This window comes from Muntiacus reevesi, chromosome 1 (genome assembly GCF_963930625.1).
Source record: "Muntiacus reevesi chromosome 1, mMunRee1.1, whole genome shotgun sequence".
NCBI classification, from domain to species: Eukaryota; Metazoa; Chordata; class Mammalia; order Artiodactyla; family Cervidae; genus Muntiacus; species Muntiacus reevesi.
In genome coordinates this window covers 221216523-221243328 of record NC_089249.1, presented here as the reverse complement: position 1 = coordinate 221243328, position 26806 = coordinate 221216523, and the positions used below count along the sequence as shown (strand labels likewise).

Below are 26806 nucleotides of genomic sequence, written 5' to 3'. Positions count from 1 at the left end.
AATGTCCATGGGGGACTGACCGTCCCTGTTGGGAGGATGTGCCCGAGGGCAGAACTTGGGCTGGACCCTGATGGGTCAATAGGAGTTGCCCCGGAGAGCAGTGCAGGGAAGGGCCTCCAGGTGTAAGGAACAGCATGTGTTGGGGGCAGACCTTCCAAGTGGGGCTGGGGGATGCGGCTACAGCAGAGGCAGGTGGAGGCTTGTGGGTAGATTGAGGCCTAGGAGGGAGGGATGGGTACAGAGCTGAGCTTGGAATCTGACTTACAGGAGGGTTGGGGTGGGCGATTGGGGGTCTGGGCCTGCACACTGCAGGAGGACCCCTTGCTCTCTTTTTCAGGGAGCCTCTCCTGCTCGAAGAGATGCCCGCGGCCTGCAGTGGGACGTGGGCCCCTCAGGTACCATCCAGCACACTCTGCTCTGGTGTGCCTGAGTCCCCACCATCCCTCACATCGCTTCCCCTCTTTGGGTCACTCCAGTCTGGCTGGTGAGATCGTATCACTCCCTGGGCTCTTAGAGATTTGACAGCATCTGCTTTTTGTCTGTGTGACCAGTTTCCTTGCATGTTGGACAGAGACACTGCAGTTAGTGGTTCAAAGCACCAGGATGTGAAAAGGCATCCACCGAAAAGTCAGTCCCCTACCCCCATTTGCTTTATCCACCTCCCTGATCAGGTAACCACTGGTAGTAGTTTCCCTGGTTTTTCTAGAATTTTCATGCACGTTCAAGTCAGTTCAGACATACGTCACTTTCTCAGTTTTTGACAGTAGTGTGCTCTCCATCCCTTCACCTGGCTTTCCCAGGTAAAAGCCCATCTTGAACTCACCCCTGCCCCAGTGCTAGGCAGCCCCCCCCTTTTTCACCACAGTGTAGTCGCCACCATGTGAAGGGCCCCCCTCACCCACAGACATTTGGGCACTTTCTAGGGCTCTGCCAGGACAGCAGTGGCCCCCAGTTGTCCACCACTCAGCTGTGTTCAGGGTCTCAGTAGAGTCTGTGCCCAGGACAGCAGCCGCTGATCCATGTGATGGAAATCACAGAGCTGCCCCCCAGGTACCATGGGGTTTTAACAAAATGGTTGTTTTCAGCCCGTGAGCATTTTATTGTGTTATACAGCATTTAAAAAGACAGAGGAGGCTAAAATCCTCTTAGCCCCCAGCTCTGAGGTCTTGAGCTTACCCTCTGGCACCTGTGTGTCTCCTTTCAGCCCTTATGTGAATGGACCACCCCCCCCCCCCCCCACCGCAAAGAAATGAGGACAGGCTGTGAGTACCCACAGTCTCTCAGGGGCTCTGGCTGCTTCAGTGGGATCTTCTGATGAATGGCCACATGCCAGTCCCCTGTCCCTGCAGTTGCTTGTCCACGTGGCCCCCTCTTGATCAGCGGCAGATGCCTCCTTGGCCCCCCTCATGTGTCCCTCCCACAGATGCTGAGCTGTAGATAGCATGCACACCTTCATCACAGTAGGGGAAGCTGCCAGATGGCTCCCTGACGTGGTTGGGCAGTTTGTTTGCCCACCAGCCCTGCCGTGGCTGCCTGTTTCCTTACAGCCGTGCTGACATCTGTGTTGGGCTTTTTTTTAAAAAAAGATTTTCCCAAACAATCTGGGCATTTCACTGATGAGCATCAGAACCCTACTGCTCCCAGCACCTGTGGTTAAAGAACACATGTGGCATTGGGTGCCAAGTAGATGCCCAGCCATCATCTGGCCCTGGTCAGCTATTTCTCTGGGACACGGGCTGCTCACACCTGACTCCCCAAGCTCATTAACATTTCCTACCCCCTTAGCTTTTGCACATGAAGTTATTGTTTCATATCATAGTTTTCCCAAGTCTCTGACCAAGAACTCCTACCAATACATCAGTGCCCCAACTCCAATGCCCAGGGATTTTCATTCTCTGGACCCCTGCAACTGAGATTTCTTCTTTCCCATCCCACCATGACTGTACAAAGCTGGGAGAATCTGCACCTTCTCTGTGCAGACTGGGAAGGCTGGGCCAAAGCCCCTTTGCCCCCATCAACCACCCAGGGCTATAATGATGTTAGCAATTTTATTGAATCATAACTTCTGCCAGACGTTTTGGTCTTCACCTCTACTTGTGAAGAAGCTACCCCTGTTCTCCCCATTTAGCCGAGGAGGAGACTGAAGCACTGAGAGGTTACTCACCTGTCATGCCCACAGAGGGTGGAGCTGTGTGTGAGCCCAGTTGCCTATGAGGGTTAAGGATGTAACTGGTACAAGGCAGAGATTGTAGCTTCAGGCCCTTGGGTTGAATTTGGCCACAGTATACTAAAAGATCATCATTTCCCTGCCAAGGATTAAAAATGGAGATGTTTAGAAATGGATGGATAGATCTAGGGAAAAATATACAAATATCCTTGGAACCTAGGAAAAGATGCTCAACCTTGCTCAAAATAAGAGAAATGGAAATTAAAGTCCCCCTGGATGCGATTTTTCACCTATCAGGTCAGCACAAGTCCAACAGTCTGATAACACACGGTGGGTGAAGCCTTGAAGCTGGGCAGAGGCCAACTGCGGAGGACCCAGTAGAATCCCCACAGGGCTCTGAGGGACCCCGGAAGAGACTCACCCAATGATACCAGTTTCACGAAATTGCAGCTTTTGAACCATTTAAATGCTTCACACATTCAAAACAAAATTAGAAAGAACAGAAAGGAAACTCTAAAATAGAACACAAGCAAATGAATGACCTGACTGTGCCTCACTTGATAACATAATTACAGGGAGAGCAGAGTCTTATTGTTGTTACTTTTTAAATGTGGAGATTTAACATAAACATCGGGGTTTCTGCCTTCTCTTGAAACTGGGAAGCTCTGGTCCCTGGGCCACCTTCCTGCCTGGTAGACTAGGGGCCTGGGTGTGTGTGTATGTGTGTGTAGGGGGCTCCCGTAGACCTCCGCGCCTCTCACAGCCCCAAAGCTGGGCTCTCATGGGGTTTTTCACTCTTGACCTTGCTGCGCTAAAGGGTGGGCTTCCTGGAGGGACACAGATGTGGAAGGGGCGCCCCTCTTGGACCCATCCCTAGGGCTTCCCCGCGTGACCCTGCGCTCCTCTGAAGTCACACCCCTCTGACTTCCCAATCCCAGCCCAGCCCGGGGATGGCTACGTGCAGGCGGACCCCCGGGGCCCCCGAGACTACGAGGACCATCTGTACGTCAACACGCAGGGTCTGGACGGCCCTGAGCCCCTGCGGCCGGAGGATAGCCCCAAGAAGGATCTGTTCGACATGCGTAAGTGGGGACAGGAAGGCCTGTGGGGTGGAGCCATGCCTGAGCAACCTGTGGTCTGGTGGGGGATGGGCTGTGTGCTATGCTTCCCTTGGGACTCCCTCCTCCCTAGGACCCTACTGCTTTCCTGAGGGTAACCCAGATTCCTCTCCATGGGGGTCCCCAGTTTGACGGGAGGGGCTAGTTTGGATCCTGGAAGAATGTGATGGGGATGCAGTGGCTCTTCTCTATGGGACTCAGTCTGCAGTGTGGAAGTGCCTAGCTCCCTGTTTCTGGGTCTCTCCAGTCTGATCAGTGAGTTTAAGCTCCCTCTTCATGTGATCCATGATCTGAGAGAGGAGGCTCAAGCCTCTTCTGGCTTGTTGCCAGAAATCCTGGTCTGAGGAGGGAGGCCTGATCGACATCTAGCAGATGGTGGAGCCCCTCCCCCAGCCTGAGGGAGGGCTCCATCGGATGGAGGAGGTTTGTGTCCAGAACACTCTCCTTCTTTCCCACAATATCAAACGCCATCCTTTTTCACGAGCACCTTGGACGTGTTGGCTCCGTGCTGGCCCAGGCAGGGTCGTCTCCCACTACCAGCACACCTCCCCGGGTGAGGTCTTTGAGGAACTCCCAAGCCAGCCGGAAATCCCTTCTTTCACAAAGTTTGCAAAGCCCGGCTCCCCCACTGCCTGATGACATGCTAGGCAGTGACATGAACCCCTGCTGTGGCCCCACTGGCTCCTCAGAGAAGTCTCAGATGGGAAAGGAGGTGCCCTAGGTGTGAGCTCCTGAGGCAGGCCGTTCAGTTGGACTCCCAGCCAGGTGGTTCAGCAACCCTAGTGCGAAAAGGGATGCTTGTTGCCAGGCTCCCATTAGAAGTCCTGGGGCTGCCACAGATTTGCCCTCCTTGAGTCATGGTCTCACCTCCCCCAGCCAATCACTAGGCCAGGAGTGTGAGAGGCATATGCTGATTGGTCAGGACTGGTCACATGTCTTAGGAGCTGGAGACTGGGTCAATCTCTCTCAGATCACTCGAGAAGTCAGGGAGGAGGGATTCCCAAGGAACCAGAAGCGAAGAAAGGCGGGTTGGAAAGCAAGCGAAGACTCACCAGGGCAGGGATCAGGGCTGTCACTGCGCACTCCAGGGTGTCTGAGCTATGTGGTACTGTCTCAGGGAGGGCCACACTGGTGCCTGCTGGGAGCCATAGGGAACTTGTGCAAACCATCAGGAGCTTTTCCATTAGAGTTTGGAAAAGAAAGGGACGCCTGTTGCCTACCAAAGAGGTGGCTTGTGTAGTGGAGGTCCTGGCCAGTGCAGTCAGAACAAGATGATGAAACGAGAGCCATAATAAACATTGGGAAGGAAGCCAGTGTAACAAGACAAGAAAAAAGAAATAGGTGTGCACATTGGAAAAAAAAGAAATGCTCATTTTTTGCGTATGCTTAAAAAATTGAAGAGAATATATTGAGTTACTAATAGGACCAGTAAGGGGTGAAGGAGCAGGTCCCCGCAGCCCAGGCCCCTCACGCCCACACTGTCCCCGCCCGCAGGACCCTTCGAGGATGCCCTGAGGCTGCATGAGTGCTCTGTGGCGGCCGGCTCGGTGGCAGCCCCCCTTCCTGTGGAGGATCAGTGGCCCAGTCCCCCGACCCGCCGGGCCCCCATCGCCCCCACGGAGGAGCAGCTGCGTCAGGAGCCCTGGTACCATGGCCAGATGAGCCGTCGGGCGGCGGAGAAACTGCTTCGGGCGGATGGGGACTTCCTCGTGCGGGACAGTGTCACCAACCCCGGGCAGTACGTCCTCACCGGCATGCACGCGGGGCAGCCCAAGCACCTGCTGCTGGTGGACCCTGAGGGCGTGGTAAGGTGGGCGCGGGGGGCGGGGCGGGTGCGGGTGCTGAGGATGCGGGGGAGAGATTGCAGAGGTAGACCCGCAGGGGGCAGGTGTGGGGCAGGGCTGGAGGCTGCGTGTGGTGGGGGTGGGGAGGGGACTTTCGGGGGCGTCGGGTCAGCGGGAAGGGCCCAGGCCTAGTCTCCTCTGTCTGAGATCCGGGGCGGCCACATTCTAAGCACCCTTTAGGTTTAATAAAGCATTTTTCAGATTACAGAGCCCTTTATGTTTACAGATCCTATTTCCCTTTACCACGTACTTCAGAATTACAAAGTATTTTCCAGTTTTAGAGGACTTTTAGCTTTCACAAAGGATTTCCTAGTCTATAAAGCATTTGGAGGGGTTAGAGAACCTTTTCCAATCTCAAGGCCTTTCAGGACTTACAAAGTACCGTATTTCATCAACTGTAAGATGTACTCCCCCCCCACATTCTGTCATCCCTAATGCATCTTACAAACAGTGATGCCTTTGAGTGATAAATACAAGGCTGACTCACTGGAAAAGATCCTGATGCTGGGAAAGATTGAGGACAATAGGAGAAGGGATGATAGAGGATGAGATGGTTGGATGGCATCACCGACTCAATGGACATAAGTTTGAGCAAGCTTTGGGAGATAGTGAAGGACAGGGAACCCTGGAGTGCTGCAGTTCATGGGGTCACAAACAGTCCAAAACTACTTAGAGACTGAACAACAACAGTTTATGTCATCTAGCTGAATCCTCCACACCACCCTGGGGGCTGTGGGTGCGTGCCCTGAAAAGGGCACACTCCAGTGGCTACTATGCAGCCTGGCCCAGGTGGGACCATGGCTCCAGGCCCCTGTTCTGTCAGTTCCCTTCTCCACCTCCTCCCTCGTACCTAATCACACTGCTCATTGCTCTGTCCCCTGTCTGAAGTGGTATTAGCCTCCCAGGGGGGTCTGTGTTGCATCCGGGTCTGCTGAGATTTTCTCAGCATTTTCTTAGCATTCTAAGATCCAGGCGGTGTTTAGATTTGGTGGTTCTGAGTTTTGGATCTGTGTCCACAAGATTCCTGGGATGTGTTTGTTTCCTAGGGCTGCCCTCCCAGTGACCACCCCTAGCTGGGCAGCTTCAAACCACAGAGATTTGTTCTGTCCCAGTTTTGGAGGTGGGACTTCTGACATCCAGGTGCTGGCTGGGCTGGTTCCTTTTGTGGCTCTGAGGGAGGATCTGGTTCAGGCCCCCCCACCAGCTTCTCCTCGTTGCTGGAAGTTCTTGTTCTCTGGCTTGTGGACCCATCACCCCAGGGCCTTCAGCTTCTCAGGGCTTCTCTCTGTGTCTCTGTGTTGTCCCAGTCCTTCTTTTCTTTTCTTTTTCATTTATTTTTATTAGCTGGAGGCTAATTACTTTACAATATTGTAGTGGTTTTTGCCATACATTGATATGAATCAGCCATGGATTTACATGTGTTCCCCATCCTGAATCCCCCTCCCACTTCCCTCCCCATCCCATCCCTCTGGGTCATCCCAGTGCACCAGCCCTGAGTACTTCCTTCCTTATAAGGACACAGGTCACTGGATTTGAGGTCACCTGAGTAATTCAAGGTGAACTCATCCTTTTTTACTCTTTTTCTAAAATTAATTTTTAACTGAAGTATAGTGGATTTACAATGTTCTGTTAATTTCTGTTGACCAGAAAAGTGTCTCAGTTATACACATATATACATTTTTTTTTTCCATTTTTTTTTTAAAGGAATTTCTTTTCTTTCCTTTTCACTGCACTGGGTCTTCATTGTAGGTGTGCAGGCTCTCTCTCTAGTTGTGGCAAGTAGGCTTCTCATTGCGTGGCTTCTCTTGTTGTGGAGCATGGGCTCTAGGGTGTCTGGGCTTCAGTAGTTGTGGGACACAGCCTTAGATGTTCTGTGGCATATGGAATCTTAGTTCCTGGACTAGGGATTGAACCCATGTCTCCTGCATATTGGCAGGCAGGTTCTTAGCTAGGGAAGTTTCCATATATACATTTTAAAAAATACTCTTTTCCATTATGGTTTATCCTAGGACATTGAGTACAGTTGCCTGTGCTCTGTCTACAGTAGAACCTTGTTTATCCACCCTGTATGTGATAGTTTGCATCTGCTAATGCCAGACTCCCAATCTATCCCTCCTCCAGCCTCATCCCCCTTGGCAACCACAGTCTGTTCTCTATATCCGTAACTCTGTTTCTGTTTTGTAAATAAGCTCATTTGTGTCCTATTTTAGATTTCACATATAAATGATATCATGTGGTATTTGTCTCACTCCACTCAGTGTGATGATCTCTGGGTTCATCCATGTTTCCACAATTGGCACTACTTCATTCTTTATCACGATTGAATAGTATTCCATTTGTATATATGTACCACATTTTCTTTATCCTTCAAGATGCACTCATCTTAATCATATCTGTGTAGAGGCTTTTTCCGAATAAGGGTCCTTTCACAGGTTTCAGGGGTTAAGATGTGGACATATCTTTTTTTGGTGAGGGGCACCATTCAATCCACTATAGGAAGCCACGGCCCCTGGGTGCTGGAGCTTTGGCGCCTGTGTCCACATGTAGTTCTGTGCCTGAAGTCTTTGACCCAGTGGTTTTCAGACTTGTGCATGAGCTACAGGAGGCATTGTGAAACTCAGTGCCCTGTCAGCAGGTCTAGGGTGGCCCAAGAGTTTGCCTCTCTGACCGACTCTACAAGTGGTGCTGATGCTGTGGCCTCTGGCCCCATAGGTACGGACGAAGGACGTGCTCTTTGAGAGCATCAGCCACCTGATCGACTATCACCTGCAGAATGGCCAGCCCATCGTAGCCGCTGAGAGCGAGCTGCACTTGCGAGGCGTTGTCAAGCGGGAGCCCTGAGCCAGGTGCGTCTGGCCCCAATGTGCCAGATTTTTCGCATCTTAAAAATTGACACGGGTACACATGCTGCACACTTCACCCGTTTACAGGGCACAACTCAGTGGGTCTCCTCACACAACTGTGCCCCCTTCCCCATCTAATTCCAGAACACTCCATCACCCCCAAAGGAAACCCTGTCCCCATCAGCACTCACTCCCTGACTTGTTATGGTAACTCTGTGTTTAACTGGTGGTAAAAATCCCTTAGAGAGGCAGCGTTTGGCCACTTGGGAGGTGGGCCCAGTAGGGCTGGGTCCAGCAGGGCTTGCATTCGAGGCAAGGCAGGTGGGTGGGAAGGTCCACCTGGCTCATCAGTTCTGGAGCCTCCAGACGTCGTGAGTGTGGGAGGGACAGACAGGTCCCATGGTTCTAGGGCATCTGGTGGGGGGTCTGGGGTGAGATGCGGGCCTGTCTAGGCTGGGAAGAGGCAGCTGAACTGGGGTGCAGAGGGGTCGAGGTACCAGGGCAGTCTGTGGGAGGAGGCAGAGGCAGGCTCAGGAGCAGAGGAAGGGGGCAGGAAGCTGGGAGCTAGGGGCTCAGCTCATGGAGGGAAACAGGCCGTGGAATTTCCCCAAAGGCTGAGAGGCCTTCTGGGCCAGGTTGGGCTGCTCTCCCGTCCCCATGACAACAGTCTCTTCCTGCCTCCTCCCCCAGTCAGCGCTGGCCTGCTCCCTGCCCCCAGCCAGGCCCGGCTGTAGGCAGAGACAGGGTTCCCAGCCTGGGGAAGGGCTCCAGGGATGGAGGTGGTCCTGTGGATCATCTGAAATGATGTGCAGTGCCATGGACTGTGTATGTGCACATGCCAGGGTCTGACCTGTCCTTCTATACCCTGAGTTGTTTGTGACCCGAGAAATAACACCAATGGCAGTAATAATCGCTGCCAGTGGAGAAGTTGCTATGTTCTGGCCCCATGCTCAGACCCTCCCCACATCTGTACTGACTCCCATGCAACTCCAAAACAGGCACTGTTAACAATCTTCTCATTTTGTGGAAGAAGCAGCGGCACAGAGAGGTTGAGGGACTGCCCTAGGTTACAGGGCAAGACCATGGAGGAGCCGGGACTTGAACCTGGCCCTCCACCTGAGGCTTGTCACTGGGTCACTTTGCTGCCTTGTAACTGAGGTCTATGACACCTGAACCCAGGCCTCCTGTTGCTGTCTCTGCTGACCCTTGACCTCTGCTTCACTTTCTTCCCCAGGTGATGGTTCTCAGCCTGTGGCTTCTGTCCCTGCTACCCAGATGCTCCTGTTGTGGCCTTAGGGGCCCCTCAGCCTTTCTCTGGACCCTGGTCAGGCTGGAACCGCCGCTGTCTCTCCTTCTCCACTTGGGTCTCTGGAGTCTTCCTTCTCTAGCTGGTCCTGGGGCTGGGATGGGTCAACCTGGCCAGGACACGGGGTGCATGACCCCTCTCTCTCACCCCCGCCTGCCGCCACCTTCATCTGGAGTGAAGATGTACGTACCAAAGACAGAACCTTTTCTCGCCTTTAAAGAAAATATATCAAAAAGCAGCCATCCGCCTTGGAGCCTGGCCCAGGTCCCCGATGAGGCCAGGGAGCACCATTTTCCTTCCTAGAGGGTCATCAGCTCGACTCCTGGGGAATGAAGGCCCCCAGCTCCCTGGCATACAGACGGGCTCCCGTCTCTGCCGGGCTCAGATCTTCCACCTGAAAAATCGGCACATAGTTGTCTTTTGGGGGTAGAATTGAAGTGCTGTGGGTCCTCAGGCTGGGGCAGATGAGGGTGTTGAAGTGGGTGGCAGCCTTGGGCTGATGGGGTCATCTGGCAACTCCATGACCACTGACCCGGGAGGGGGTTGCTGTGAGGCCCCTCCCTCCCAGCTGTCAGCCTGGACTGGACACTTGGAATCTGTTTGTAATTAAACCTGGGAATGACCGTGTGGCGCATGAGCCCTCCTGTGATCTACGAGGCCTCTCGGGGTGGGGACCCTCTCTGGGTAGATGTCATCGTGGGGCGGAGGTCCTCTAGAGGCAGGGATCCTCTTAGGGCTGGGGTCTTCTCGGGGTGGGGGTCTTCTCTGTGTGGGTGTCATCTCAGAGCAGGGGTCCTCTCGGGGTGGGGCCCCTTTTGGGGTCAGGGTGTCCTCGGGGTTGGAACTCTCTCCTAGTGGGTGTCTTTTCATGGTGGGGTTCCTCTAGAGGTGGGGGTCAGGGGTCCAGGGAAGCCAGGGCAGCACCAGATTTGGCCCCCCAGGGCTGGGGAGGAGAGAACCAGGCTCTGGTGTGCCCCTGCTGTGGGGAGAGAGTGGGGGGCAGAGTCCCCTGATGTTTCCCAGACCCTCGATTTTATCCCAAGAGAAAGCACACACCAGCTTCTCTGTTAAATATCCACCCTTCCCTTTGGAAACACCTGAATTTATCTCACAAATGTTACAAGCCTCTGGACTCAAGATACTCCAGATATCTGGCAAAACACTGCTTGTTTTCTCCAAATTGTTCCTGACTTGTCCTGAAGGATGGCCTGGCTTTTCAGCCTCCCAGTGTTTCTCATCCTCATTTCTTGAGAAGCATCCGGTCCTCACTCTCGCCCCATCATTGACCTGAAAGCACCTACTTCTACGACACCCCCAGCTTCCTGTGCTCACTCCGACTCTCTGCTCCTGACCTTTCCTCACATGATGTCTCCTTCCCAGGGAGACCCCCCTCTCTCCCCAGGACCCTCCTCGCAACCCTCCCACAAACATGGAACCTTCCCTCCCAAGGGGGTACCAGTCTCACCGCTGGTTGGTGTCACATCTCTGCCCAGGTTCTGGTGCTGGGGAGGGGCTATGCTTTCTCTGCTGTCAGCAGGCCCTACTCCAGGCCTGGGGGGATCTGGTAAGGGTGTGGGGAAGTAAAAGTCACTCTGATCTGCCTGTAAGTAGGGTGGAAGCGATCATAAGGCAGAGCAAGGGAGGGGACTCTGATGCCCTGTCTCTTACTTCAGAGATCTGGAGACAGAGCTACCAGTCAATCCATCCATCTGTCTACTCACCCATCCATACATTCACCCTCCCGTTCATCCATCCATCCATCATTCACTCTTCCATTCATCCATCCATCCTCCATTCATTCACTTTTCCATTCATTCACCCATCCATCATCCATCTATCCATCAATCCACTCACCTACCTCCATGTCCATCCATCTACTCATTCATCTGTCTATCCGTCTGTTCACCCACCCACTTTTCCATCCATCGTTTATCAGTCTGTCCACCTAACCATCACATCCATCCCTCTAACTGCCCATTCATCATTCATTCCACTCATTGGTCCATGATCCACACCCCCATCCTCATATCCTTTAATCTTCCTTCATGACCTCCTCTTATTGACCAAGACCCCTGGTGGATAATGAAGGTGCAACATCACCAAGACAGACCCACTCTTGTGGAGTTTGCCAAAACCCATTCATCAGCAGGTCACCACCAAGTGTATGATGACATCTGTGGGAAGAAATGCACCTCAGAACTTGGGGGTCCCTTTGTGGGGTTGGTCTGGAGGATGAGCAGGGAGGCCCTGAATGAGGAGGAGAGAGATCTGGCCTGAAGGGATGGCGTGTGCAAAGACCCAAGGTGTGTAGCATGCAGCTTATTTGAGGGACAGAAGGATGGCCAGAGGTTCGAAGGGAGGTCAGACGGCAGTGGAGTTGGGGACACAGCTGGGCGTAGCCTGGTGCCAGGGAGAGCTGCCTGGGGCCTTTTAAGCACAGAGGTGGTTAAGAGTCCCAAGTAGGAGTTGTGCTGTGGGGACAAGATGGGGCGAAGAGGCAGCTGGGAGAAGGCACTGGGTGGTGGGTGGGGGGCTACTGAGTAAACTCACTGCTTCCTCCCTGACCCAGCTGGGAGGACAGACCCCACCCCAGCATGGCAAGGGCATGTGGAGAGTGAAACCACAGTACCAGGTCAGCCTGTCAGCAGGACACCTGAGCCGGTCAGCTTGCTGTCCTGGACTCCTGTGCTGGCGCGGACAGTGGAGGAAGGTGCCCCACTGTGCTCGGCATTGCTCTTCCTACTGTAGCGCTCACTCATCCTGGGGGCCTGCAGGAGTAAGACCACCACCACTTTCCTCCTGGGCTCCAGGCCCAGCAGGGGCAATGTACATTAACGGAATAACTTCTTGGAGTAACTGCGCTCCTCATGAGAGCAGAAACTGGGGTTCAGTGAGCTCTGTCTGGCTGCAATGTGGGGCAGGCAGGGCAGGCTTCCTGGAGGCGGCAGTGAGGTGATGCATTCATTGGTACCTGCCTCCTTTGTCAGCCTATGTGGCCACACCAGTGCTTCCCCTAGAACAAATGGTAGTGGGCTGGATGTTTGCTAGGTGAGCAAAGTTGAGAAAAGCCTCTTGAGGGAGACTCATTCCCCCCATCTGGACAATGGGACTCTGAGCCCCACCTCACTCCAAGGTCAGATGGAAGAGCTGGAGGAGCTCCATCCAACTCTAGCTCAGCCTACCCCTGTCCCCCTCATGCTGTTAACCAGTGACCACTCCAGACCAACCTCCATCCAGCTCCAGTAATGATGATTGGGACATGTCTGGAACATGGGTGGCTCCTGGGATATCGTAATTTAATAAGGTCCAGGCATTCCCTGCTGTGTGTCGGTCCTGCCAATAGGTTATCTTACTGGACTGGGGGCTGGTCAGTTGACCTTGTATTGCAGAGGGGAAACTGAGGCTGGGAGGGAGGAAGCCATGAGCAAGCAGGGGGGCTGGGGCTGGCAGATCACAGGGTGGCATGTGGGATGCCCGCGGTTTCAGAGCTGCCATGCCTGAGTCTCCTGGTCTTGCCCTTGACAGCTTCCCCACCTGTGAACTGCATGGGGGACTATCCTCTCATCCCAAATTACATTTTTCCTGTTACATTTTGTCACAGGAACCATCAAACCTACAGTTACTATTTACCTGTGTATTTCTGTACTGGTGTCCTCCTGTCCTCCTCCTTCCCCCTGGAACACATCACAAAGTTGACAGCTGCATCCAAGCCACAGCACTGTCCCCAGCGTCCAGTAGGTGCTCAATAAACCTCTCTCCATGAAATAAAGGAGCAGCACCCTGGCCGGTTCCTTGGGTGACTGCACTGAGAGGACGGAGCGTCAGAGGCTAATTCCGTGTTTCTAGAAGGAAACCTTCACCTTCCTCACCTGCAAACTGGACATGGTCATGGACATATCTACTGGTGCTTGTGACAGTGAGTTGGGGCGAGAATGTTAAGAGCCTGGCACTGAGAAAGTGCCCAATAATAAATTCAACTGCAGTTATTATTACTGCTATTCTTTTACTCGTCATCGTAAGTCTAGAAAGATACTCACCAGAGAAGAGGCCCGCAGACGACCTGCGGCAGGAGCCTGGGGTTTCCAGGGGCGCCAGCCAAGCGACCACCTGCCTCTCTCCCCGCTCAGTCCCGGGAGTCGCGGCGAGGCTCCCCGGTGTGGCCGCTGCTGGGGGCGGGGGGCGCTGCGCAGACGGCGCAGACGGTCCCCCGGCAGGCGAGGCGGGGGCGGAAGGCGGCCGTACTAGGAGGAATACGGCGGCGCGGCGGCCGGCTGGGCGGTTTCCCGCCGGTGAATGAGTCCGACTGCGCTGCCACCGCCGCCCGACCGAGGCTGCGCTCGCGTCCCCGCGCCCCCAGCCCTCGCGCCAAGACCCCGGCGTGTCCGCGGGTCAGCCAGCTTCGGCCCCCGCCCCCGGGCAGGTGAGTTCGGGTCTCGCCACGCTCCGCGGGGGCTGCTAGGACCCCCTACCCGCACCCCAACCCCCGCCGCCGGCCAAGTCCCGCGGGGCGGGGGATAGGGTGTTGAGGAGGAAAGGGGTCGGCTCGTCGCGCCTTCACCCCCCAAACTCACCTCCTCTCCCTTCCCCCACCCCGGATGCCCGGACCCTCAACCCGGGAGAAGCCACAGGTGGGTGGGAGCTTGAGGGGGGGCGGAGCTGGGACACCCAGGGGTCCGCCGGGCGCCCAGGGGTGTCTTCCCTGTGCATTGAGAGCGGACCCCTTTAGAAAGCGCTTTGAGATCCTCAATACAGGGGTCGGGGCAAGAGTGGAGCGGCTGTCCCCTGGGGGCTTTCCTGGAGTCAGCGTCGCCCCCACCTCCCAGGCCCGGCTTCGGTGCTTGGAAGTTAAGCGCGATTCCTCCGGGGAGGGTAGACAAGGGGCGAGCCCACCCCCCGTGCTGGGCCGCAGCGCCTCGTCACCCCGCTGGCCCCTACAGGGCTCCCCAGGCAGGTGCCGCGAGCCGTGCTTCCAGCCCCGCGTGCAGGGGGGCCTGCCGCTCCCGACCCCCGCTTCTCTTCCCAGGCTTCGCAGACCCCTCCTGGCTCCTGCCTGCGCCCCAATGAAGAAAACCAACATGTGGTTCTTGGAGAGGTTTCGGGGATCGGGGGAGAATGGAGCTGCGGGGGGCGAGGGCGGGGACAAGGCCGCCAAGGGGCCCCTGTACAGCAACGTGCTCACGCCGGACAAAATCCCGGACTTCTTCATACCCCCCAAGCTGCCCGCCGGCCCCTCCGAGCCCGAAGCGCAGGCCGAGCTGGGGCCCTCGACCTCGGAGCAGAACCTGGCCTCCGCCGCGCCCCGCCGCGCTCCCCGGAGCCCCCGGCTGCCCGCCAAGCTGGCCGCCGAGAGCAAGAGCCTACTGAAGGCGGCCACCCGGCACGTGATCCAGATCGAGAGCGCGGAGGACTGGCCGGCCGAGGAGACTGCCACCAACGCTGACCCCCAGGCCCAGGGGGCCATGTCGCTGCCCTCGGTGCCCAAGGCCCAGACGTCCTACGGCTTTGCCACGCTGGCCGAGAGCCCCCACACGCGGCGCAAAGAGTCCCTGTTCCACAGCGAGCACGGGGCTCTGGCCCAGGTGGGCTCCCCAGGCACCCGACGCCGTCGGGGGGGCGTCAAGGCCAACGGGGGGGATGGGGCGCCCAGGGAGGCCGGCGGCGCCCTCATGAGCCCAGGCCGCTGCGTCAGCGGCGGGGAGAGCGACACGGGGTCCTCGGCCGAGTCCTCACCCTTCGGCTCTCCCCTGCTCTCGCGCTCCGTGTCGCTGCTCAAAGGCTTCGCCCAGGACAGCCAGGCCAAGGTGAGCCAGCTCAAGCACTCTGTAGGCCGCCATGGCTCCCTGTCGGCCGACGACAGCACGCCGGACACCAGCCCCGGGGCTCGGCGCCGCCTGCCCCGCAGGGCCACCCCGGAGCCCGGCCCGGAGTCTGGCCCGACATCCCGCGCAGAGCACGCCGTGCGCATGGGCCCGCGGGGCAGCGTGCGCCTGCTGGCCGAGTACGAGGCAGCCCAGGCCCGCCTGCGCGTGCGCCTGCTGGCGGCCGAGGGCCTATACGACCGGCTGTGCGACGCCCGCAGCATCAACTGCTGTGTGGGCCTGTGCCTCGTGCCGGGCAAGCTGCAGAAGCAGCGCAGCACCATCGTCAAGAACAGCCGCCACCCAGTGTTCAACGAGGACTTCTTCTTCGACGGCCTGGGTCCGGCCAGCGTGCGGAAGCTGGCGCTCAGGATCAAGGTGGTGAACAAGGGTAGCAGCCTCAAGCGGGACACGCTGCTTGGGGAAAAGGAGCTGCCCCTGACCTCCTTGCTGCCCTTCTTGTAAAGGCCCCCCCACCTCCCTCCGGCCGCGGAGACCCCGCCCCCTCCTGGGTCCGGCAGTGGAGGCCATGGCCACGCCCCCTCCCGGGTCCGGCAGGGGGGCCCCGCCCTCTCTCGGACCCTGTAAGTGAGCCCTGATGCTGCGGACCCTTTTGGGGGTGTCCCGGGTCACGCTCTTTTCCAGGGGTTACTTTTAATACAGGAGAAGAGAGAGGGCTGCTGGGGAAAAGAAAGGGCCAGCTTGCGGGGCTGTGTCCCTCTATACCTCAAGTTTCATGCCCCCACCGCCGCTGCTCACTGCTTCTGGAGTTCTGGAACCTGGGCCGGGAGGCAGCAGAAGCCGACCACAGACCCAGAGGCTGCGGGTCCTGAGGACCAGCCAGGTCTTCTCTGTCCTCCTGCCCCAGGCCTGACAGACGCCCCCTAGAGAGGGGTGGGTGCCAGGCCCAGTGCAGGGCCCCCGCACATGGGGCTGTGGGAGGACCCCCTCCTGCGTCAGGCGGTCTCTGGGCAGCCCTCAGTCCTCCCAGGCTCGGAGGCGAGAGCTGGTCAGAGGGAGGAGGGTGCCACCCCGTCTGAGAGCCACTTCCCGGCAAAGACAGGCAGGAAGTCCCAGAAGAAGATGGCTCTGCCCCTCCAATGGGACAGCCTTCCATCACCTTCTCTTCTTTGGCCCTGCGGCCCTGCTGGGCGTCCAGAGCCTTCAACCTCTGGAAGGCTAGCTCAGATCGTGCCCAGAGAGCAGCACCAGCTGGTGGCCCCTGCTCCTCCCTGTCTTCGACCCCTGCTGAGCCTGGGCCTCAGCAGCTGGACCCAGGAAGTGCTGTTCAGGGACACACGGCTTCCGCTTTTACTCCACAGGTGTACATAGGTTCTGGCTAGGGTGGGTGGGACAAGGGGCGGCCGGGGAGACCCTGCTTGTGGCTTTTCATGCTGCTATCACAGCTGCATGGGCTTAACTGTCCTGTCAGTATGTGTGTCCTCAACTGATTTTTGTGGAAGTTTCCGGCTCAGCCAAACAGAAATGACACAATCTGAAGCAGGGCCTCCTGGGCTGCCTGCTGGGCAAGGATGGGCCAGGCTTGTCTGTGGGGATCCTGGGGTCCCCCCCCCCCAACTCTGGGTTTCCAAATGACCCTGGGGGAGGGGTGAAGGAGCCAGGGCTGGAGGGGAAGCACACATTCCCTTCTGCACACCTGGTGAGACATACCCATGCCCTTAAGCCTGAGACTGAAGTCCCCTGGCGCTGGGGCCCCTAGCCGCGTACCCTCTGGCCTCTGTCCTCCGCCTGCCTCTCAGGCTTTCTGGTCCTGGGCATCACCCAGGCCAGGCCTGTGGACAGAAAGCCCCGCATGGACTTAGATGCTCAGACTTGCCGCCCCCTTCTCTGACCCCAACTACTCCCACCCCCTGCTTTATCCCTGGGGACCCTCATTTTCTAGGCCCCCACACTGTTTGATATCTGTGTTTGAAGTTGACTGTGGGTACATCTTGAAGACATCCTCCCCCAAGTGTTTGTTTATAAATGTTGGTTTTAGTGCAATAAAGGTGTTTTGGGGATGCGGGGGTGGAACTCTGCTGGCTTTACTGTTTAATAACAAGAGAGGAATTTTGCCTTGAATTCCAGGGAGGGTGGCGGGAACCTTCAAGATCCGTGAAGGCCTCCCCGCCCTTTCAGACCCAACGGGGCTCTCCTGCTTGTGGGGGTGGCACAGAAGCAGGACTGTAGCAGGGCAATGTCCCCAGGGACCCTCATGCCCTGTTATAAGGACACCTGCATGCAGGCAGCGCTCTCACCCCCTGAGGCCGTGAATGTCCCCCTCACAGGTGCAGAGACCAGCTGTCTGGTCGCCCACCCGAGACAGCCTGGCCACACCTTCAGCCTAGACTTGAACCCACACCCTCCCTGCAACCACAGGCAAGAGAAATGCCAGGGCCGTCCCTTCTGTGCTCTGTCCATTTGGCGACAGAGGGCAGCCGGGGAGACTGGCTCCAAGCCGTTCATGTCTGTGTCTTCCCACATCTTGTTCTCTCTGCCTGGAATGCCTCCTACCCCCATGCCCCCACCCCCCATTCACCTGCTTTCAGACTCTAGTTGATATGGCACCTCCTCCAGGAAGCCTTCCTGACTTTGCTATGTGTTCCCCTTCCCATCTCAGCTCACAGGCCATTTGAGGTCCTGTCTGTCCCCAACTCCAGGGCCTGCAGATTTATCTCCCTGAAAGTCCATCTCCAGTCCGAGCGAACCTACTTCACAGCATGTGGAAAGCTGTGGCCTGACCTGGTCTCTGGACTCCTGTAAGGTTGCTGGGGAACCTGAGTGTCCCAGCCCTTCCCCCTGTTCCCCCTTGAAGAACCGCCAGTTTTTCCCACTTGGGTTGACCTCGCCTTCCCCCATCCTCTTGGGAAGTGGTGTCCTTGACTTGGGAGACTCAGCAGTGCTTGAGGACCCACCTGTGCTTGCCCTGGGAGGCAGGCAATGCTTGAGGACCAGAGCAGGTCTGCAACCCAGGACTGCTCAGCCTTCAGGAGTGTTGGAGCCGTGGCTGGCATGGGTTGCATTTTCTCCATTTGAAAGACGGGGAAACTGAGCCCCAGGGCTTGGAAGCAGGCCAGCTGTGCCTTCATTGATTCATTTGGCAGGGCTGGGTTCTTCCTGCGCAGTGACTGCTCTGGGGGTGAGGGGTGGGCAGCTGTGCCCAAGCAAGGACCACGTCGGGTTTTTATGATGGGGTGCCAGGGCTCAAGGAACCAGGACAGAGTCCTTTCATCATGCTGGGGACAGAGTTGGGAAGGACGGGGCGTCTGAGCCACAGACCAGAGGATGCATAGTGTTAGTGAGGCTGCTCCAGAATGGGGCCCCAGCCCAGCTCTGGGGTGGCCCTGTGCCGCTCTGTGTCCTTGTCACCCCTTCCTCTTCAGAGTCTGTACCGGCATCCAGCCTGGCCCCCCTGCTCTGGTCGTGGCACCCAGTTGGGACTGGGTGGCCCTACCAGGCAGAGTGGGCTACAGGGAAAACAGACGCCTTGGAGCCTCCAATCCCTTGGCCAAGAGGGCTATGTTGACTGCCTGTTGTATACTGCCAACAATGCAAACCTTGCAAAAGCCCTGCCAGGATGCCTCCCTCCCCATCACAGGGGGAGAAATCAGAACAGGGCAGGAGGATGGGGACATGAGAGACTCCAGGACTGAGTTCTGTCTCCCCCCCCACTGCTCCCTGGCGTAGATCTACAGTACAGGCTGCTGCCTCCTGCCCTGATCCCCGGCCCTTTCCTCTCGCCTTATCCTGGTGGGGCCCAGACCCTCAGGGCCTCACTGTCACCAGGAGGCTTTGTGCAGGCTGGGGTCCTGAGCACCCCCACCTGCTGACAGCCCGCCAGATGAGCTGCACTCACCAGGCCTTGTCGGGTTCCAGGATGTGTTGCCAGGGCAACCAGGCACCGTCTTGTCTCTTCCCCACCAGCCACTTCATGGGTGGGCAGCTGGTGTGTGAGTGTATGTGTCATGTAGGAGTCCATGCACATAGCTATGGGCCCCCTGGGCACATGTGTAACTGTGTGCTGTTGCCTCTGTGCATACTGTGTGAATGTTAGCACGGCCACATGCACATGAGAGTGTAGCCGTGTGTGCACACGTGTCACCGCGTGGGCATAAACATGTGAGTGCGTATGTGTTAGCCTGCATGTACTTGCACATCTGTGTGTACTGCGTGTGTTTGTTTCCATGTGTGCACCCTGTGCATGTGTATAACTCTGTGAGTACAGCGTTGTTGTGTAACATGTGTGGCTGTGCACATGTGTGTGTGTGTTCATGAGTGTGCACTGCGGCCACTGTGCCTCAGGCTGCCCCTAAAGATAACACAAGATTCAAGAGGACCCCCTCCTTCCCCACCTCTCTTCATGCTGGCTCCCCACTGGAAATGCCCTTTGCCACGTTCCTTCCATCTTCCTTGAGGTCCTGAACCACTGCCTGTTCCCCAGGGCAGCCTCCGCCACAATGAGGTCATCGTCATTCTGTCACTCAGTCGTCTCTGACTCTGTGCGACCCCATGGACTGCAGCACACCAGGCTTCCCTGTCCTTCACCATCTCCCGGAGCTTGCTCAAACTCATGTCCATTGAGTCAGTGATGCCATCCAGCCATCTTATTCTCTGTCATCTCCTTCTCCTCCTGCCTTCAATCTTTCTCAGCATCAGGGTCTTTTCTAATGAGTTGGCTCTTCGCATCAGGTGGCTAAAGTATTGGAGCTTCAGCATCATTCCTTCCAATGAATATTCAGGGTTGACATCCTTTAGGATTGACTGGTTTGATTTCTTTGAAGTCCAAGGGACTCTCAAGAGTTTTCTCAACACCACAGTTCAAAAACATCAATTCTTCGGCATTCAGCCTTCTTTATGGTCCAACTCTCACATCCATACATGACTACTGGAAAAACCATAGCTTAGATTAGATGGACTAATCAAAGTAGGATTGCCTACTTTGTAGGCAAAGTAATGTCTCTGCTTTTTATTATGCTGTCTAGGTTTGTTACAGTTTTTCTTCCAAGGAGCAAGCATCTTTTAATTTCATGGATGTACTCACCATCTGCAGTGATTTTGGAGCCCAAGAAAATAAAGTCTGTCACTGTTTCCATTGTTTCCGCATCTACTCACCATGAAATGATGGGACCAGTGATAGGATGCCATTATCTGAGTTTTAAGTCAGTTTTTTCACTCTCCTCTTTTACCTTCATCAAAAGGCTCGTTAGTTCCTCTTCACTTTCTGCCATAAGGGTGGTGTCATCTGCATATCTGAGGTTATTGATATTTTTCCCGGCAATCTTGATTCCAGCTTGTGCTTCATCCAGCCCGGCATTTCCCATGATGTACTCTGCATATAATTTAAGCAGGGTGACAACATACAGCCTCGAGGTTCTCCTTCCCCAATTTTGAACCAGGCCCTCCTTTGAGTCAGATCCTCCCCCTTTAGTATTCCTTGTTAGTGTTATACACAACTTTGTGACATTGACTTGATCAGTATGGTCTGTTGTTTGCCTGGAGCATCCCAGTGCTCAGTTCAGTTCAGTCGCTCAGTCGTGTCTGACTCTTTGTAACCCCATGGACTGCAGCACACCCGCCTTCCCTGTCCATCATCAACTCAGACCAGGATGCAAATGAAGGCGGCATCAACACTCTCTCCTTCCATCCTGGAAAGTCCAACACTTTCCTACTCTCAGGAGGGTGGTGAGCATCAAGGGCACCACCCACACCAGGCGCCTGATCTGGTGCAGATCACAGAACCTTGCCTCTTTCTCAGAATGGAGCAAAGAAGGAGGAATCAAGTGCCTGGAGACATGGTGGGCACCTGGATCCAGCTATGCCTGAAGTCCATAACTGCACACCGCTTCAGTTCAGAGGGCCAATAACGTCCCTTCTTTGCTTAAGCCACTTTTCTTTGTCATTTTCAGTCAAAGAATGCTGATACAGTCTTCAGCCCCAGGAAGGAGGCTCCCCTAGACCTGGGGTGCCCTAGTCTGATGTAGGAAAGAGAAGCAGAGAAGGAAGGCATCATGGGAAGGCCTGGGATTTGTACCTCCCAAGGAGCTAGAGAAGGCGGCCCTGGAGGGAGGGGTGAGCTTCCATCAGGGCATTTGTCAAGGAAGGCTTTGCAGAAGGAGCAGAATCTGAACCAGGGAAAAAGCACTGGGGGAGCAGAGGCATTCCGGGGGTTGGGGTGGGGAAGGGGCTCCGGAATCCAGCACCTGATGGTCGCCATCCCACCCCACCACAGCCGGCGGCACTGCCCATCTCATCTGCCCCCTGCCTTCACCTGCTGTTCCTGCTCTGAATAACCTTTCATGGTTCCCCACACCTTGGCAGTGGAGACCTCCCCGGGGCGCCCCGCCCGGTCACCCCCGCACCTTCCCAGCCGCGCACGTCGTGTGCGCCCCTCTCACCCGCACCCCACGTCTGGAGGAGGGGCTGGGAGTCTGAACCCTGACCCTCGCGGGGAGCGTCCACGGCGAAATTCAAGCCCCCGGTTTTCCACTCGCCCTGTGTTTGTCTACAAGTCACGCGGCTTGTCTGGTTCTCAGGCTCCCCACGCGCGACTGTGCTGAGACCCAGGGTCGCACGTGAAGAGCCGAGCGCACAGGCGCCTCCGCGACCTCAGGCGCAGCGCAGCGACGGTGTGAGTCCAACCACATCTGAGTGGTAATTCCAGGCCCGCCAGACCCTCCGAGGTCCAGCCTCCGCTAGCCTCTCGGTGCCGCGGGCCCCTCTCTGCAGCCGCACCCCCTCTTCCCCCGCCCCCCACTCCCCCAGTGAGGGATTCAATTAAGCCTTTGTTTTCTTCCCGGCTCCTACGCGGGTCGGAGGGAGGGGCTGCCCGCAGCCGGCTCCGCTGACGTTGGGGGAGGGGGTAGAAAAATGACTTCAATTAAAAAGCCGCTGCGTGGGGGGCGGAAGGGAAGCGCATCGCATCCCTCGCCCCCGGTCCTGGCTGCCCTGCGCACCCGCTGGCCTGACTCTGGAGCCTCAGTTAACACCCCGCATCCCCGTGCAATGGGGACGTTTGACGCAGGGCACCTAAGGTAAGCACAAACCACCGTGGAGGGGCCTTTTAAGAAGCCCGTGCTGGGTGAGAGGGGGGACCCTCCGAATCCTCTGCAGAATGCTGCCGCCCCCACCCCCACAGAGGGGAACAGAGGCCCGGGAAGGACGTGGGGCCTTCCCAAAGCTGCCCAGTTCCCTGGGGCGGAGGTGGGGAGGTGAGGGAGGGGATGGACAGGATGCAGTACGAAGCAGCGATGGGAGCAGATCCCAAGCCCTCCACCCCGCCTGGTCTGCCTTCCCACGGGCCGGAAGGCTCCTCCTCCCCGTGGGAGCACTCCAGGCTCCTCCTGGGCCGCGCGCCTGCGTTTGAATCCTGACAAGTCATCCTCCTCTCTGTGACTCCAGCACCCTGTCTCCCGCCCCGTGGTGGTGGGGGCTGGAGGTGCAGATTCAGACAGGCAAGGTGCCCCGACCTGGCCCTGGGAGGCTCCTGGGAGGGTAAGGTCTGCCTTATATAGATTTGCCCCAGTCCTGCCTGACGCGACTGGCCACTCCAGGAAGACCAGCCTCCCGGTTTAGGGTGGGCTGGGGGTTGGAGTCGGTGGACCTGGAGCCTGAGGTTGGCTGCCGAGGATGCCTGCACACACCTGCGCTGGAGCCCCCCACTCCCCGCCCTGTGTGGGACCCGTGATACCAGCTGTGTGTGCGTGGCGGGGCTGTGGAGAGGGTGGCACGTGTGGATCACTAGGATGGAGAGGCTGCTGTGACTTCCCCCCAGCTCTCCCTACATGTGCTCCTCCTTCCGTAACCTGTGGTCCCCTTAGGTGCCTTCAATGGGTTCTGTGAATCCTCTCCATAGAATCAGCAAACCCCAGGGTGGTTGGGGGACCCCAAACTTGCTGTTGGTGTCAGAAGTGGAGACTGTGCCCTCTGACGTTTTCAACTTGGCTAGCTTCCCACTCCCACCCCATTCCCTTCCTAGGAGCACAGGGCCTGGGTTGCTATGGCGACGCAGACCCCCCCCACCCCCCCCAGCCACCTGAGTCCTTGAGTCCTGAGTCCTCTCAGTCACCCCTCTGTCTCACCTCCCTAATCCCCAAGACCTGAGTAAGGCCATCCAGAGGTGCCCAGCCCCCCACGGCCCACTCTGCCCCCACCCTGTCCTCCGCTCCCACAGCCAAGCCGCAGAAATTCCCTCCTTGCTCCTTGAAGTCAGGGAGGCACCCTGGGATCATGGTGGTTCCCTGGCTCCCACACTCCTTATGGAGACCCTTGGGCAAGCCCCTCCCCTCCATAGCCTCAGTTTCCCTGTGTGTAAGAGGGGGTGCTGAACTTGGGCTCAACTCTAGAGGCTGGGCTGATGGCACAGTGGAGTGTTCAAGTCAGCGCCTGATTGCCAGTCTCCAGCCCCTGACCTCTGCTGCGCTGCAGCCCGCCCAGTTCCTGACCTGTGGAATCCACAGCCGAAGGGTCCAAGTCACTGCAACCTCTGCCCTTGGGGGGGGCTTCCTGGAGGAGGAGGCCCAGGAAAGGGATGGGGAGGTGAAGAGCTGTGTGGGTCCGAGGTCAGGAACATCCAGGAGGCTGGTTGTTGAAGTGGATCCTGCAGGGAGGGTGGACTTTATTTTGGGATGGGGTGGGGAGCCTCGGGGAACAGGGGCTCTGGTTCATGTTTTAGTCTCTCTGGAGCCTGGGAGGAAGGGGCACTGTGGGGGGCATGGGGACTGGGCTGGGGCTGCTGCTGAGTCCAGAGGAGGGGGGCGCATTGGGACCGGGCTGGGCAGAGGTGGATGGGACACATGTGACACGTGCAGTGTCCGGGCTCGGCTGGGCTTGGACGGGAAGGCTGTGCGGTGAGCGATCTGCTGGAACATCTCTCTCTCTCAGCTCCACTCAGTCCCGCCACCAGCCAACCCAGCTCTGCCTTCCTAACACCCGGAAACCTCGCTGCAGAGAGGGGACCGCTGCATGCAGTAGCCACGGGTGTCTCGGTGGGAATGGTGTCAGGTGAAGAACACTGTGCTATTTCATGGGTAAGAAAGAAGGTCAAGAACAGGCCACAGAGGTCTGCAGAGACAGAAGTCAAGGTGATGGCCACCTGGGGTTAGTGACCAGCAGGGGTGATGATGGCCTCTGGGGAGCTGTCACTCCCACTGACATTCCCACTGGGTGATGGTTGCTCAGTGAGTTTATAAACCTTCACTGGGCTTTTAAGGGTCAACTATCCAGAAGACATTTAAAATTTTTACAACAACACAAGGATACATGACCCAGCTAAAAATGGGCAAGCCCACTGAGGCTTCTTTGTGGGGCACCCACAGAGACACTTCTCCAGAGAGGAGAATGGTCCAACTCACATTGGTCCATGACTACTGGAAAAACTATAGCTTTGACTGTACGAAACTTTTTTGTCAAAGTGATATCTCTGCTTTTTAATACGCTGTCTAGGTTTGTTAGAGCTTTCCTAAAGAAGGCTGAGCACCAAAGAAATGATGCTTTTGAATTGTGGTGCTAGAGAAGACTGAATTCAGAGTCCTTTGGGCAGCAGGGAGATCAAACCAGTCAATCCTAAAGGAAATCAGTCCTGAATATTCATTGCATGGACTGATGCTGAAGCTGAAACTGAAGTTCCAATACTTTGGCCACCTGATGCGAAGAGCTGATGCACTGGAAAAGACCCTGATGCTGGGAAAGATCGAAGACAGGAGGAGAAGGAGACAACAGAGGATGAGATGGCTGGATGGCATCACCGACTCAATGGACATGAGTTTGAGCAAACTCGGGGAGATAGTGAAGGACAGGGAAGCCTGGCGTGCTGCAGTCCATACGGTAGAAAAGAGTCGGGCATGACTTCGTGACTGAACAACAACCACACCAAAGAGGATACACAAATGGCTAATACTCCATGAAACAATGCTCGACATGATTAGTCATCAGGGAAATGAAAATCAAAAGCACAGGTGATACCACTTCACACTCATACGATGGCTGTGATCAGGAAAATGGAAGCTAAAACAGGGTGGTGAGGATGTGGAGAAATTGGAAACTTCCATGCTGCCTGGACAATGTGAGATTATGCAGCTGCTACAGAAAACAGACTGCCATTTCCTCAAAAATGTACACACGAAATTACCATATGACCCTCAATTCCATGTCTAGATGTATTCAGAAGACTTGAAAACTGTTCCTCAAACCCAAACTTGGACATTAATGTTCATAACAGCATTGTTCACAGCAGCCAAAAGGTGGAAGCAGCCAGTGTGTCCATCAACAGATGGTGGATACACACATTGTGTCCCTCCACACACTAGAATATTCTTCAGTCATAAAAGAGAGAGAAACTCTGATACTCACTACCATGTGGACAGACCCTGAGAACATGATGCTCTGTGAGAGAAGCAGACACAGGAGGACACATGGGGTGTGATTCCTTTGATGGGAAACGTCCAGAACAGGTAGATCCACAGACACAGAGAGTGGCTCCTGGTTGTCAGGGGCTGGGGGAGGAGATGGGGGTAACTGCTGATGGGGATGGGGCTTTCTTTTGAAGTGATGGAATGTTCTGGAATTAGAGGTGGTGGTTGCAAATTGTGTCTGTACTAAATGACACTGAATTATTCATGTTAAAATGATTGTTTTTTAAAATATTCATTTATTTGACTTTGCTGGGCCTTAGTTGCAGCATGTGGGATCTAGTTCCTCAAACAGTGACTGAACCCGGGCTCCTTGCATTGGGAGCACGGAGTCTTAACCACTGGACTACCAGGAAATTCCCCAAATGATTGTATTTTATGTGACTTATACTTTAATTTTTTAAGAAGTTCATTGAGGGCTTTCTTGGCAGCTCAGTGGTAAAGAATCCACCTTCCAATGCAAGAGATATGAGTTCAATCCCTGGTCCAGGAAGATCCCATGTGCTGTGGAGCAACTAGGTTCAGTGTGCCACGACTATTGAGCCTGTTCTCTAGAGTCGGGGAGTCACAACTACTAAACCCACGTGCTGTGCTGCAACTACTGAAGTCCTTGGCCGCCTGGAGCCGGCGCTTTGCAAGAGGAGCCACTGATGTGAGAAGCCTGTGCACCACAACTCGAGAGTAGCCCCCACTAGAGGAAACTAGGGAAAGCCTGCTCAACAATGAAGACCCAACACAGCCAAAAATAGATGAATTTTAATAAAATCAAATAAAAAGAAGTTGATGGAGCTTGATGTACTTAACAATTTGTGCATTTACCGTATATAAGCTATATTACAAAAGGACATGAAAATAATCATTTCCCAGAACCTGCCCATTTCTTGCTCCCTCTTTGGCCCCTACCCAAGTCCCACTATCCACCTCCACCCTCCCTTCCAGGCCCCCCACCATCCACCCACCATGCCACCATCATACCCCACCATACCTCCCCGACGGACGTACTCCCAACCGCTGCCACCACATCCACCCCATCAGCCCTTTCCATCATCCTCCCCCCTCGTAGCCCCAACACCGATCATCTTCCATTATCCCCGCCTCCCACCCCACTCCCCACCATTCCTGCACCGTACCTTCCCATCCTCTGTTTCCATCATCCCTTACCCCCCACCCCCACCCATCTGGGACCCCCCCGCAGTCCCCTCGCTTGTGTCCCCGCGCCGCCCACGGCCTGTTCTCCCCGAAGCCGCCAGAGGGCGCCGGTGAG

The 26806-nt window shown here is 56.1% G+C and overlaps 2 protein-coding genes across 2 annotated transcripts in view; both read left to right on the top strand.

Moving 5' to 3' along the window:
• SHC2 (SHC adaptor protein 2) overlaps positions 1–9996 on the top strand; it is a 28315-nt gene extending 18319 nt beyond the window's left edge. Inside the window, exons 9-13 of the mRNA XM_065935135.1 lie at positions 338–395; positions 3106–3249; positions 4780–5090; positions 7842–7975; positions 9207–9996. Of these exons, the coding sequence (XP_065791207.1) occupies positions 338–395; positions 3106–3249; positions 4780–5090; positions 7842–7970 (642 nt within the window). The 3' untranslated portion in view covers positions 7971–7975; positions 9207–9996. The remainder of the gene's footprint in view (positions 1–337; positions 396–3105; positions 3250–4779; positions 5091–7841; positions 7976–9206) is intronic.
• A 4342-nt stretch (positions 9997–14338) lies between these two features.
• On the top strand, positions 14339–15601 carry C2CD4C (C2 calcium dependent domain containing 4C). The gene has a single exon (XM_065935124.1). The coding sequence runs from the start codon at positions 14339–14341 to the stop codon at positions 15599–15601; it is 1263 nt and encodes a 420-aa protein (XP_065791196.1).
• Positions 15602–26806: the final 11205 nt, after the last annotated feature.

Excerpts from the sequence above, each read along its gene's own strand:
- C2CD4C (XM_065935124.1), top strand. The coding sequence starts at position 14,339 with ATGAAGAAAACCAACATGTGGTTCTTGGAGAGGTTTCGGGGATCGGGG.